We start from the raw sequence: 12,735 nt of genomic DNA, 5'->3' as shown, positions 1-12,735 counted from the left end.
CGCCTTGGCCTCCCAAAGTGCTGGGATTACAGGTGTGAGCCACCGTGCCCGGCCTTTTTTTTGAGACAGAGTTTCACTCTTCTTGCCCAGGCTGGAGTGCAATGGATTGACCTCAGCTCACTGCAACCTCCACCTCCCTGGTTCAAGTGATTCTCCTACCTCAGCCTCCCAAGTAGCTGGGATTATTGGCAGCCTGGCTAATTTTGTGTTTTCAGTAGAGATGGGGTTTTACCATATTGGCCAGGCTAGTCTCTAACTCCTGACCTCAGGTGATCCACCTGCCTTGGCCTCCCAAAGTGCTAGGATTACAGGTGTGAGCCACCATGCCCAGCCTATTAATTTTTAACATCCACTAATGGGCCTCACCCAGGCTCACTCCAGTCTTCCTTGTGAGTCCCGTGTGCTCCAGGGGCTCCCTCATTCTAATCAGCCACTTGCTGATTAGCCACTTACTAGTCTAGGTGGTTTTTTCAGTGCCCACAGCACTCATTTATTTCTCTGAATAATCTGTAAAGTATTTGATCACATGCTTTATTTTTGCTATTATGATTTTTAGTATATATTGTCATAAAAAATGAACATATGACAGCTTATTCACTCATTCAACTCGCCAGAACAGAGCACCCACTCTAGAAGAGGGGATCCACTCCGACGGGCTGTGACAGCAGCAGGTGCATAGTGAGGCCCAGGGACCAAGGAGAGAGGCAGGTGGGAACTTGGCAGGGGCCTCAGGGAAGGCAGCAGGGTCAGTAAGGTGGGCAAGGGGAAGGGAGAAGGGGAGCTTGGGCAGGGCAGAAAGATGTGGCAGGGATGGAGGACTTGGAGAACCACAGGTAGGCAGGTGTGGCAGGGCTAGGAACCAGGGCCTGCAGGCAGTGGGAGGTCTGGATGCCATGCCTGGAAACCGGTTCAGCCCTCAGGCACTGAGGCCCAGAAAATAGTGGGTTTTTTTTGTGTGTTTTGTTTTGTTTTGTTTTGTTTTAGAAACAGGGTATTGCTCTGCTGCCCAGGCTAGAGTGTAGTGGTGCAATCGTATTTCACTGCAGCCTCCAACTCTTAGGCTCAGGCAATCTTCCTGCCTCACCCTGCTGACTAGCTGGGACTACTAGCATGAGCCATTGTGCCCATGTTTTGTTTTTATGTACTATAATGTCAGACTTGCAGGCTTGAACCGGAACTGGGTGGTACTGAAAGCAAAACCTGAAAGTTGTCCCCTACAACCCACTTCCCGTCACTTCCCAGGATGATCTTGTTGGAATGTGTCCTCTGGCCCCTTTTCAATGTATTTACCTACATACTCATGTACATATGTAGGATTTTAAAAACAAAAGCAGTTCCTTGCTATTTTTAAATTTTTTTTTAAAAAAAGAATGTGTCTTCCTCTCAAAAATAACCACAGGTCAGGCACAGTGGCTCATGCCTGTAATCCCAGCACTTTGGGATGTCACGCGTGTCTGTGTGAAGAGATCACCAAACAGGCTCTTCCCATCCAGTGAAAGGAGACCCAAGACGTATTTTAGCAATGAGGCTGTTTATTTCACCTGGGTGCAGGCGGGCTGAGTCCAAAAAGAGTCAGCAAAGGGTGGTGGGATTATCATTAGTTCTTATAAGTTTGGGATAGGTGTATAAAATACATTCTTTTTTTTTTTTTTTTGAGACGGAGTCTCGCTCTGTCTCCTGGGCTGGAGTGCAGTGGCCGGATCTCAGCTCACTGCAAGCTCCGCCTCCCGGGTTTACGCCATTCTCCTGCCTCAGCCTCCAGAGTAGCTGGGACTACAGGCGCCCGCCACCTCGCCCGGCTAGTTTTTTGTATTTTTTTAGTAGAGACGGGGTTTCACCGGGTTAGCCAGGACGGTCTTGATCTCCTGACCTCATGATCCGCCCGTCTCGGCCTCCCAAAGTGCTGGGATTACAGGCTTGAGCCACCGCGCCCGCCTTATAAAATACATTCTTAACCACGAGGCAGAATATTACAAAGTACCTTCTTAAGGGAAGGGGAGACTATATCGTATCAGCTAGGGTGGGGCAGGAACAAATCACAATGGTGGAATGTCATCAGTTAAGGCTATTTTCACTTCTTTTGTGGTTCTTCAGTTGCTTGAGGCCATCTGGATGTATACGTGCAGGTCACAGGGGATATGATGGCTTAGCTTGGGCTCAGAGGCCTGATATTCCTGTCTTCTTATATTAATAAGAAAAATAACATAAAATAGTGTTGACATGTTGGGGCAGCAAAAATTTTGGGGGGGTGGTATGGAGAGATAATGGGCGATGTTTCTCAGGGCTGCTTCAAGCGGGATTGGGGCGGCATGGGAACCTAGAGTGGGAGAGATTAAGCTGAATGAATATTTTGTGATAAGGGGTGATACTGTGGGGTTGTTAGAAGAAATATTTGTCATATAGAATGATTGGTGATGGCCTAGATACAGTTTTGTATGAACTGAAAACCTAAGTGGAAGACACAAGCTCCAAATAAAAGAAGGAGAAAAATAGGTATTAAAGGACTAGTAATTGGGAGGACCCAGGACATCCAATTGGAGAGTGCCCAAGAGGGTTCAGCATAATTACTTGCTTGATTGGCTAGTTTTTGGGAAAAGACCATTAGTCTGTTTTACCTTTCCTGAAGATTGAGATGATAAGGGGTATGAAGTTTCCACTGAATACCAAGAGCCTGAGAAACTGCTTGGGTGATTTGACTAATAAAGGCAGGTCCATTATCGGACTGTATAGAGGTGGGAAGGCCAAACTGAGGAATTATGTCTGACAAAAGGGAAGAAATGACCGCAGTGGCCTTCTCAGACCCTGTGGGAAAGGCCTCTTCCCATCCAGTGAAAGGGTCTACCCAGACCAAGAGGTATTTTAGTTTCCTGACTCGAGGCATGTGAGTAAAGTCAATTTGCCAGTCCTGGGTGGGGGCAAATCCCTGAGCTTGATGTGTAGGGAAGGGAGGGGGTCTGAACAATCCCCGAGGAGTAATAATAGCAGATGGAACACTGAGAAGTGATTTCTGTATGGATAGATTTCCACAATGGAAAGGAAATGAGAGGTTAGGTACTAAGAGGTGGGCTAGCAGCTTGTAACTTACATGGAAGAGGTCATGAAATGACAATAGGATAGAATGGGCCTGTGAGGCTGGAAAGAGATATTTTCCTTGATCCAAGAACCATTTGCCTTGTATGGGAAGAGATTGATAGGTGGAAGTTTCAGTGGGAGAGTAGGTGGGAGTGACCGATGAGAAAGAGAAAAACTGGCCGTGACAGAAGTTGGAATGCTAGCTGCTTCTTTAGCTACCTTATCAGCATAAGCATTGCCCTGAGCGATGGGATCTGATGCCTTTTGGTGGCCCTTGTAGTGTATGACTCCAGCTTCTTTTGGAAGTAAAGCAGCCTTGAGAAGGGTTTTTATTAAGGAGGCATTAATGATGGAGGACTCTTGTGTAGTGAGGAAATTTCTTTCTGCCCATATAACAGCATGGTGGTGCAGGATATGGAAGGCATATTTACAGTTAGTGTAAATATTGACACATAGTCCCTTTGCAAGAGTGAGGGCCTGAGTTAAGGCAGTGAGTTCAGCTTGCTGAGAAGTAGTGTTGGGGGTGCAGAAAGTATATGTGTTAGGTGTAAGGAGGAAAATAGACTTTGGAAGTTATGAGAACTGTAGAGAGCATAGTTTGTGATTTTGAGGGCCTCTAAAAGTATTAAGGCAGTGGCAGTCACTGCACGCAGACATAAGGGCTAGGCTAACACAGTAAGGTCAAGTTGTTTAGATAAAAAGGCTACAGGGTGCAGTCCTGGTCCTTGTGCAAGAATTCCGACTGCACAGCCCTGCACTTTGGCTGTGTGTAATGAAAAGAGTTGGGATGAGTCAGGGAGAGCTAGTGTGGGAGCAGTCTCTAAAGCTGTCTTCGAGGAACAGAAAGAGGAGTGGGGAAAGGATTTAGGATCTATGGGGTCAGCTAGGTTTATCTAGAATAGAATAATGGGTTGTGGAGGGAGGTATTGAGGATAGGAGAGTATATGGGTTTGGCACCACAGGGTGGAGAGGCAAGACAATTTGGTTGATAAGGCACAGATCCTGAACTAACCTGTAAGCCTTGTCTAACTTGTTGAACTAATCTGTAAGGTTTTTGGACAGGTAAAACGGGGGAATTGTAAGGAGAGTTTACAGGCTTTAAAAGGCCATGCCGTAACAGGCAAGTGATAACAGGCTTTAATCCTTTTAAAGCATGCTGTGGGATGGGATATTGGCATTGAGTGGGGTAAGGGTGATTAGGTTTTAATGGGATGGTAAGGGGTGCATGATCGGTTGCCAAGGAGGGAGTAGAGGTGTCCTATACTTGTGGATTAAGGTGGGGCGATAAAGGGGAGGATGTGAAGGGGGCTTTGAACTGGGGAAAAGGGCAGCAATGAGGTGTGGCTATAGCCTAGGAATAGTCAGGGAAGCAGATAATTTAGTTAAAATGTCTTGACTTAATAGGGGAGCTGGGCAGGTGGGGATAACTAAAAAGGAGTGCATAAAAGAATGTTGTCCAAGTTGGCACCAGAGTTGGGGAGTTTTAAGGGGTCTAAAAGCCTGGCCGTCAATATCCACAACAGTTATGGAGGCAAAGGAAATAGGCCCTTGAAAAGAAGGTAATGTGGAGTGGGTAGCCTCTGTATGGATTAAGAAGGGGATGGACTTACCCTCCACTGTAAGAGTTACCCAAAGCTTGGCATCCATGATGGTCCAGGGGGCCTCTGAGGTGATCGGGCAGTGTCAGTCTTCAGCTGCTAAGCCAAGGAGATCTGGGAAGGAGTCAGCCAAGGAACGTTGGGTTTGGGCTCCGGGGCTTTAGGAGTGGCGGCAATGTGAGTCAGACAGTCCGACCTCCAGTGGGGGCCCGCACAGACATGGCTTAGGAGGAATCTCAGGCTGTGGGCATTCTGAGGCCCAGTGGCCAGGCTTTTGGCATTTGAAGCAAGGTCCATGAGGATGTTTTGAAGGAGCCCCTAGGAGCTGTGGCTTGTATGTTCTGAAGTTCTTGTACACTGGAGACGTGGTTGTGGGTTGTCTTACAGTGCAGGCAAGTAGCTGTAACTCAGAAATGTGTTGTTGCCTGGCTTCCTCCTCTCTATTATTGTACACCTTGAAGGCGAGGTTGATTAATTCAACCTCGTTGTGTTGCAGGGTTTGAGGGCCGGATTTCAATTTTTGAAGTTTTTTTCTAATGTCGGGAGCTAACTGGGTGATAAAATGAATATTAAGAATAAGGTGTAGGCCAGGCATGGTGGCTCACGCCTGTAATCCCAGCACTTTGGGAGGCCGAGGAAGGTGGATCACAAAGTCAGGAGATTGAGACCATCCTGGCTAACACGGTGAAACCCCGTCTCTACTAAAAATACAAAAAATTAGCTGGGCATGGTGGTGGGTGCCTGTAGTCCTAGCTACTTGGGAGGCTGAGGCAGGAGAATGGTGTGAACCCGGGAGGTGGAGCTTGCAGTGAGCCACTGCACTCCAGACTCCAGCCTGGGCAACAGAGCAGGACTCTGTCTCAAAAAAAAAAAAAAAAAGAATAAGGTGGCCTTCTGACCCTTCTGGGTCTAGGGCAGTAAAGCGTCTAAGGGTTACTGCTAAGCAGGCCATGAACTGGGCTGGGTTTTTATATTTGATGAAAAACAGCCTAAATTCTAACTGATTTGGGAGAGGTGGGATAAAGAAAAAGGAACATTAACCTTGACTATGCCTTTAGCTCTAGCCACCTTTTTAAGAGGAAATTGTTGGGCAGGTGGGGGAGGGCTAGTAGTGGAACGAAACTGTAAGGGGGACCAGGTGTGAGGAGGGGAGGTGATAAAGGATTATAGGGTGCGGGGGGCGGGGGGAAGCGGAAGCTGAGGACAAATTGGGACCTGGTGAGGAGCAGCCTGGGGAGGAGAGGTCAGATGGGTCTGTAGAAAAGGAAGATTCAAAAGACTCAGTGACGCTTGGGGTTGGGACTGAAGGGACAGGCGGGAGGCAAAGAAGGAGGATGTGGGACAAGTCACATTGGGAACAGAGACTAGGGAGGGACTGATGTGTAAAAGAATGCCTGGACGTCAGGCACCTCAGACCATTTGTCCATTTTTCGACAAAAATCATCCAGGTCTTGTAAAATGGAGAAATCAAAAGTGCTGTTTTCTGGCTATTTAGAACCACTATGGGCAACTTTCCGCCCTCCATTCCCCCATTACAGAGTTTGTATTGGGGCCAAGTGGTGTTGCAGAAGAATATAAGATGCTTAGATTTTAGGTCAGGCAAGAGTTGAAGAGGTTTTAAATTTTTAAGAACACAGGCTAAGGGAGAAGATGGGGGAATGGAGGGCGGAAAGTTGCCCATAGTGAAGGAGGTAAGTTTAAAGAGAAAGGCAGAGACACAGAGAAGGGGGGTAGGGAGCAGCCCTGGGCTGCAATGTGGGTGAGAGCAGCCAAAGCAAGCATCCCCGCAATTGACTTGTCACTGAGGGAATGTGGGTGAATGACCAAGGCAGGCGTCCCTGCGGTGATCAGACACCAATGGAATGTGGGTGAATAATCAATCAGGCACCCCTGCAGTGATTAAAAACCAAGGGAAGACTGTCTTCCCAAGTCCGAGCTCAGCGCCGGAGTTTTGGGTCCACGGATGAAATGTGTCTCATCCTTGCCAGGCTGGACATTGTCCCTCCAACTGAAACCCTGAGTTTCTGAGGCCAAGGCTCCTGTCTTTGCCTTCGTTCCTGTTTCCACAGTGCCTAGAAGAGCTGATTTCTAGTGAATGGCTTATTTTGCTTCCCCACAGTAACCTTCCTGAAGCAAAATCCAGAGCCCTTGACAACATTGGCAGAGTTTTTGTCAGAGTTGGGAAATTCCAGCAAGCCATTGACACGTGAGTGACCAAGAATTGCCTCTCCCCCACCTCCATGGTTAGAACTTCTCATCCTAACATGAAAATTTGTTTCCAGTGATAAGAATCCAGCCTGGGCAACATAGGAAGACTCCCTCTCTACAAAAAAAAAAAAAAAAAATTAGCCGGGCATACTGTCCTGTGCCTGTGGTCCCAGCTACCTGGGAGGCGGAGGTGGGAGGATTACATGAGCCTGGGAGGTTGAGGCTGCAGTGAGACATGATCACACTACTGCACTCCAGCCTAGACCATATGTTACGGGTGGAAGGTATCCCAAGTTATTGGCGGTCAATCGGTACAGGTCTGCAGCAACCTCAATTCTTGCCTCCTCAGAAGAAAGAATTTGAATGAGGAGTGGAAGTTTATTAAAAAGCTAGGCCAGGGCCGGGCCCTGTGGCTCACGCCTGTAATCCCAGCACTTTGGGAGGCTGAGGTGGGCAGACCACAAGGTCAAGAGATCGAGACCATCCTGGTCAACATGGTGAAACCCCGTCTCTACTAAAAACACAAAATTTAGCTGGGCGTGGTGGTGCGTGCCTGTAATCCCAGCTGCTCAGGAGGCTGAGGCACGAGAATCACTTAAACCCGGGGAGGCAGAGGTTGCAGGGAGCCGAGATTGCACCATTGCACTCCAGCCTGGGTGACAGAGTGAGACTCCATCCAAAAAAAAAAGGACGGGCGCAGTGGCTCACGCCTGTAATCCCAGCACTTTGGGAGGCGGAGACGGGCAGATCACGAGGTCAGGAGATTGAGACCATCCTGGCTAACACATCACCGTGCCTGGCTAATTTTTGTAATTTTTTGTGGAGATGGGGTTTTGCCATGTTGCCCAGGCTCGAACTCCTTGGCTTAAGCAGTCCATCTGCCTTGGCTTCCCAAAGTGCTAGGGTTACAGGAATGAGCCACCATACTTGGTAATATTCTTTTTTTTTTTGGAGACAGAGTCTCGCTCTGTTGCCCAGGCTGGAGTGCAGTGGCCGGATCTCAGCTCATCGCAAGCTCCGCCTCCCGGGTTTATGCCATTCTCCTGCCTCAGCCTCCCGAGTAGCTGGGACTACAGGCGTCTGCCACCTCGCCCGGCTAGTTTTTTTGTAGCTTATAGTAGAGACGGGGTTTCACCGTGTTAGCCAGAATGGTCTCGATCTCCTGACCTCATGATCCGCCCGTCTCGGCCTCCCAAAGTGCTGGGATTACAGGCTTGAGCCACCGCGCCCGGCTGAACTCCACCCTTGTATCTAAAAGAACTGGTAGTTGGAGAACAAGTTTTATTCTGCCACCCAGCAGGAAGCCTTGGCATCCTGTGGCCTAGTGCATGGTTTTGGGGGATGAAGCTGACCCTTGTTCTTCATGTCCCCAGGTGGGAAGAAAAGATCCCTCTGGCAAAAACCACCCTGGAGAAGACCTGGCTGTTCCATGAGATTGGCCGCTGCTACTTGGAGCTGGACCAGGCCTGGCAGGCCCAGAATTACGGCGAGAAGTCCCAGCAGTGTGCTGAGGAGGAAGGGGACATTGAGTGGCAACTGAATGCCAGTGTTCTGGTGGCCCAGGCACAAGGTATGGGCTCAGAGATGACCACCCTACCTTTCCCAGCCTTCAGGCCCAGCTCACACCAGGGCTAGGAGTCCTGTGGACTGAGTTTACCATCCCAGTGTTTTTCCTTCCCAGATTGTTCTGAGAGTGGGGATAAGCCACTCCATTTTGACCAGCACGTGGTGAGTGCCTACATTAAGCAAAGCTTGGTTAGAGCTTGGGGCACCTTGAGCCTACCTCTGCCCCTGAGGAGCGCAGCTGCAGACCCACACAGCCTGTCGTCTTTACAACAGAGCCCATGTATTGAGCCACTTTCCTTCTGCCTTGGTACTTTGTTTTGTTTTGTTTTGTTTTTGAGATGGAGTTTCGCTGCTGTTGCCCAGGATGGAGTGCAGTGGTGTGATCTCAGCTCACTGCAACCTCCGCCACCCAGGTTCAAGTGATTCTCCTGCCTCAGGCTCCCGAGTAGCTGGGATTACAGAAGTCTGTCACCACACCTGGCTAATATTTTGTGTTTTTAGTAGAGACAGGGTTTCACCATGTTGGCTAGGCTGGTCTCAAACTCTTGACCTCAGGTGATCCAACTGCCTCAGCCTCCCAAAGTGCTAGGATTACAGGCATGAGCCACCGTGCCTGGCCCTGTTTTGTTTTTTGAGACGAAGTCTCGCTATGTCACCCAGGCTAGAGTGCAGTGGCACGATCTTGGCTCACTGCAACCTCGGCCTCCTGGGTTCAAGTAATTCTCCTGCTTCAGCCTTCAGAGTAGCTGGGATTACAGGTACACAACACCACACCTGGCTAATTTTTGTATTTTTAGTAGAGATGGGGTTTCACCACATTGGTCAGGCTGTTCTCGAACTCCTGACATCAGGTGATCCATCCGCCTCAGCTTTCCAAAGTGCTGGGATTATAGGCATGAGCCACCACACCCAGCCAGCATTCTTGTATTGAATCATTATGATGTAGGCATTATCATCATCCTCACTTTAGAGATAGGGAAACTGAGGCACAGAGCGGTTCAGTAGACTCTCCAAGCCCCATGGGGGAACCGTTTTTTTTTGTTTGTTTGTTTTTTTGAGACGGAGTCTCGCTCTGCCACCCAGGCTGGAGTGCAGTGGCGCAATCTCGGCTCACTGCAAGCTCTGCCTCCCGGGTTCATGCCGTTCTCCTGCCTCTGCCTCCCGAGTAGCTGGGACTACAGGCGCCCGCCACTACGCCCGTCTAATTTTTTTTTTGTATTTTTAGTAGAGATGGGGTTTCACTGTGTTAGCCAGGATGGTCTCGATCTCCTGACCTCATGATCCACCCGCCCCAGCTTCCCAAAGTGCTGGGATTATAGGCGTGAGCCACTGTGCCCTGCCTTTTTTTTTTTTTTGAGATGGAGACTCACTCTGTCACCCACGCTGGAGTGCAGTGGCGCGATCTTAGCTCACTACAACCTCTGCCTCCCGGCGTCAAGTGATTGTCCTGTCACATTGAGATAACTTTAAATTACATATTCAGTTAAAAATTAGGCTGGGGCTAGGCGCAGTGGCTCACGCATGTAATCCCAGCACTTTGGGAGGCCCGGCCTCAACTCTGTAAATTTTCTAAAAATCATTGAACTTTATCCTTAGTAGCCGGTGAACTTTATTTATGTATTTTTTTGAGAAGGAGTCTCACTCTGTCGCCCAGACTGGAGTGCAGTGGCACGATCTTGGCTCATTGCAACCTCCACCTCCCAGGGTCAAGTGATTTTCCTGTCACATTGAGATAACTTTAAATTACATATTCAGTTAAAAATTAGGCTGGGGCCAGACGCGGTGGCTCACGCATGTAATCCCAGCACTTTGGGAGGCCGAGGCAGGTGGATCACCTGAGGTCAGGGGTTTGGTACCAGTCTGACCAACAAGATGAAACCTCGTCTCTACTAAAAATACAAAAATTAGCTGGGTGTGGTGGCACACACCTGTAGTCCCAGCTACTCAGGAGGCTGAGGCAGGAGAACTGCTTGAACCTGAGGCAGAGGTTGTAGTGAGCCCAGATTGTGCCACTGCACTCCAGTCTGGTTGAAAGAACGAGACTCTGTCTCAAAAAAAAAAAAAAATTAGCCTGGGCACAGTGGCTCACACTTGTAATCCTGGCACTTTGGGAGGCCAAGGTGGGAGGATCGGTTGAGCCCAGGAGTTTGATACCAGCCTGGGCAACATAGGGAGATCTCATCTTTACAAAAAAAAAAAAAGCAACATAAAGAGACTGCATCTCTACAAAAAATAAAAAATTAGGGCCAGGCACGGTGGCCCATGCCTGTAATCCCAGCACTTTGGGAGGCCGAGATGGGCAGATCACAAGGTCAGGAGTTCAAGACCAGCCTGGCCAACATAGTGAAACCCCATCTCTACTAAAAATCCAAAAAATTAGCTGGGCATAGTGGCAAACGCCTGTAATCCCAGCTACTTGGGAGGCTGAGGCAGGAGAGTTGCTTGAACCTGGGAGGCGGAGGTTGCAGTGAGCTGAGATTGTGCCACTGTACTCCAGTCCAGGCGACTGTGAAAAAAAAAAAAATTAGCTGAGTGTGGTGGCAGGCACCTGTGATCCCAAATATTTGGGAGGCTGAGGTGGAAGGATCGCCTGAGCCCAGGTTGAGACTGCAGTGAGCCATGATCATACCACTGCATTCCAGCCTGGGATACAGAGCGAGACCCTGACCCTCACTCAAAAAAAAACAAAAACAAAGAGAAAGAATGAAATAATAGTCCTGAATGATTTACGCTCTTGAATAAGCATGTGACTCCTCTGCAGACCTTTAATGTCAGAGTCCCACTGGTCTTGGAAGGAATACTGTGACTCCACATATTTTCAGAATTACATTTAAATTATGTAATTAATTACATAAAAAATTACATTTAAATTCCTTTCAAGTGTAATAGCCTTCATTTTTTTTTTCTTTTTTGAGATAGAGTCTTGCTTTATCACCCAGATTTTAGTGCAGTGTCACATCCCTGCATTCATGGCTCACTGCAGCCTCAACCTCCCAGGCTCCAGTGATTCTCTCTCCTCAGTCTCCCAAGTCGCTGGGACCACAGGTGCATGTTACCATGCCTGGCAAATTTTTTTTTTTTTGGTAGAAACGGGGTCTCCCTATGTTGCCCAGGCTGTTCTGGAACTCCTGAGCTCAAGCAGTGCTCCCACCTCGGCCTCCCAAAGTGCTGGGATTACAGGTGTGAGCCACTGTGTCTGGCCAAGTGTAATAGCCTTTTATTTAATTTTATTTATTTATTTGTGAGACAGAGTTTCACTCTTTCACCCAGGCTGGAATGCAGTGGTACAATCTCAGCTCAGTGCAACCTCTGCCTTCCAATTTCAAGTGATTCTTCTGCCTCAGCCTCCCAAGTAGCTGGGATTACGTGCGTCCACCACCATGCCTGGCTAATTTTTGTATTTTTAGTAGAGATGGGCTTTCACCATGTTGGCCAGGCTGATCTCGATCTCCTGACCTTGTGATCTGCCTGTCTCAGCCTCCCAAATTGTTGGGATTACAGGCGTGAGACACCGTAACTGGCTGTAATGGCCTTTTAAAGTCTGATTTACGAACACAAGGGCTTATTTTCCCCATGGGTCTCAAAGCAGTGCTTAGGAGGAGGATAGATCTTGGATATACTCAATTGTAAAAGAAAGCAGTGGTTTGTGAAGACCTTGGCTGGTAAGCACTTTCTCCTTTATGAAGCTCTTGGCCAGGCAGGGAAGTTCATGCCTGTAATCCCAGCACTTTGGGAGGTCAAGGTAGAGGATTGCTTGAGGCCAGGAGTTCGAGACCAGGCTGGGCAACATGGTGAGACCCTGTCTCTATTAATTTAATTATATATATATTTTTTGAGGCAGGGTCTCACTCTGTCACGCAGGCTGGAGTGCAGCAGTGCAATCTGGGCTCACTGCAACATTGACCTTCCAGGCTCAAGGGATCCTCCCATCTCAGCCTCCCGAGCAGCTGGGACTACATGCATGCGGCCCCACACCCAGCTGATTTTGTATTTTTGGTAGAGATGGGGTCTTACTATGTTGCCCAGGCTGGTCTTGAACTCCTGGTTCAAGTGATCCGCCTGTCTTAGCCTCCCAAAGTGCTGGGATTACAGGTTTGAGCCACCGCACCTGGCCTATGTATGTGTGTATGTATACATTTTTAATTAATTATTTTTTTGAGACAATCTTGCTCTATCATCCAAGCTGGAGTGCAATGGCACGATCTCGGCTCACTGCAACCTCTGCCTCCCGGGTTCAAGCAATTCTTGTGCCTCAGCCTCCTGAGTAGCTGGGTTTACAGTCGCCCGTCAC

At 48.6% G+C, this 12,735-nt stretch overlaps 1 protein-coding gene across 1 annotated transcript in view; it reads left to right on the top strand.

The window, feature by feature from the left end:
* Positions 1-12,735, top strand: part of TTC25 (tetratricopeptide repeat domain 25) — a 38,642-nt gene that overhangs the window by 13,542 nt on the left and 12,365 nt on the right. The window contains exons 8-9 of the mRNA XM_011929745.1: positions 6,790-6,876; positions 8,252-8,448. Coding sequence (XP_011785135.1) covers positions 6,790-6,876; positions 8,252-8,448 — 284 coding nt within the window. The remainder of the gene's footprint in view (positions 1-6,789; positions 6,877-8,251; positions 8,449-12,735) is intronic.

This window comes from Colobus angolensis, unplaced genomic scaffold (assembly GCF_000951035.1).
Source record: "Colobus angolensis palliatus isolate OR3802 unplaced genomic scaffold, Cang.pa_1.0 Scaffold83, whole genome shotgun sequence".
Taxonomy (NCBI): Eukaryota; Metazoa; Chordata; class Mammalia; order Primates; family Cercopithecidae; genus Colobus; species Colobus angolensis.
Note: the sequence above shows the minus strand (reverse complement) of the source record. Positions and strands in the feature narration are given on the sequence as shown.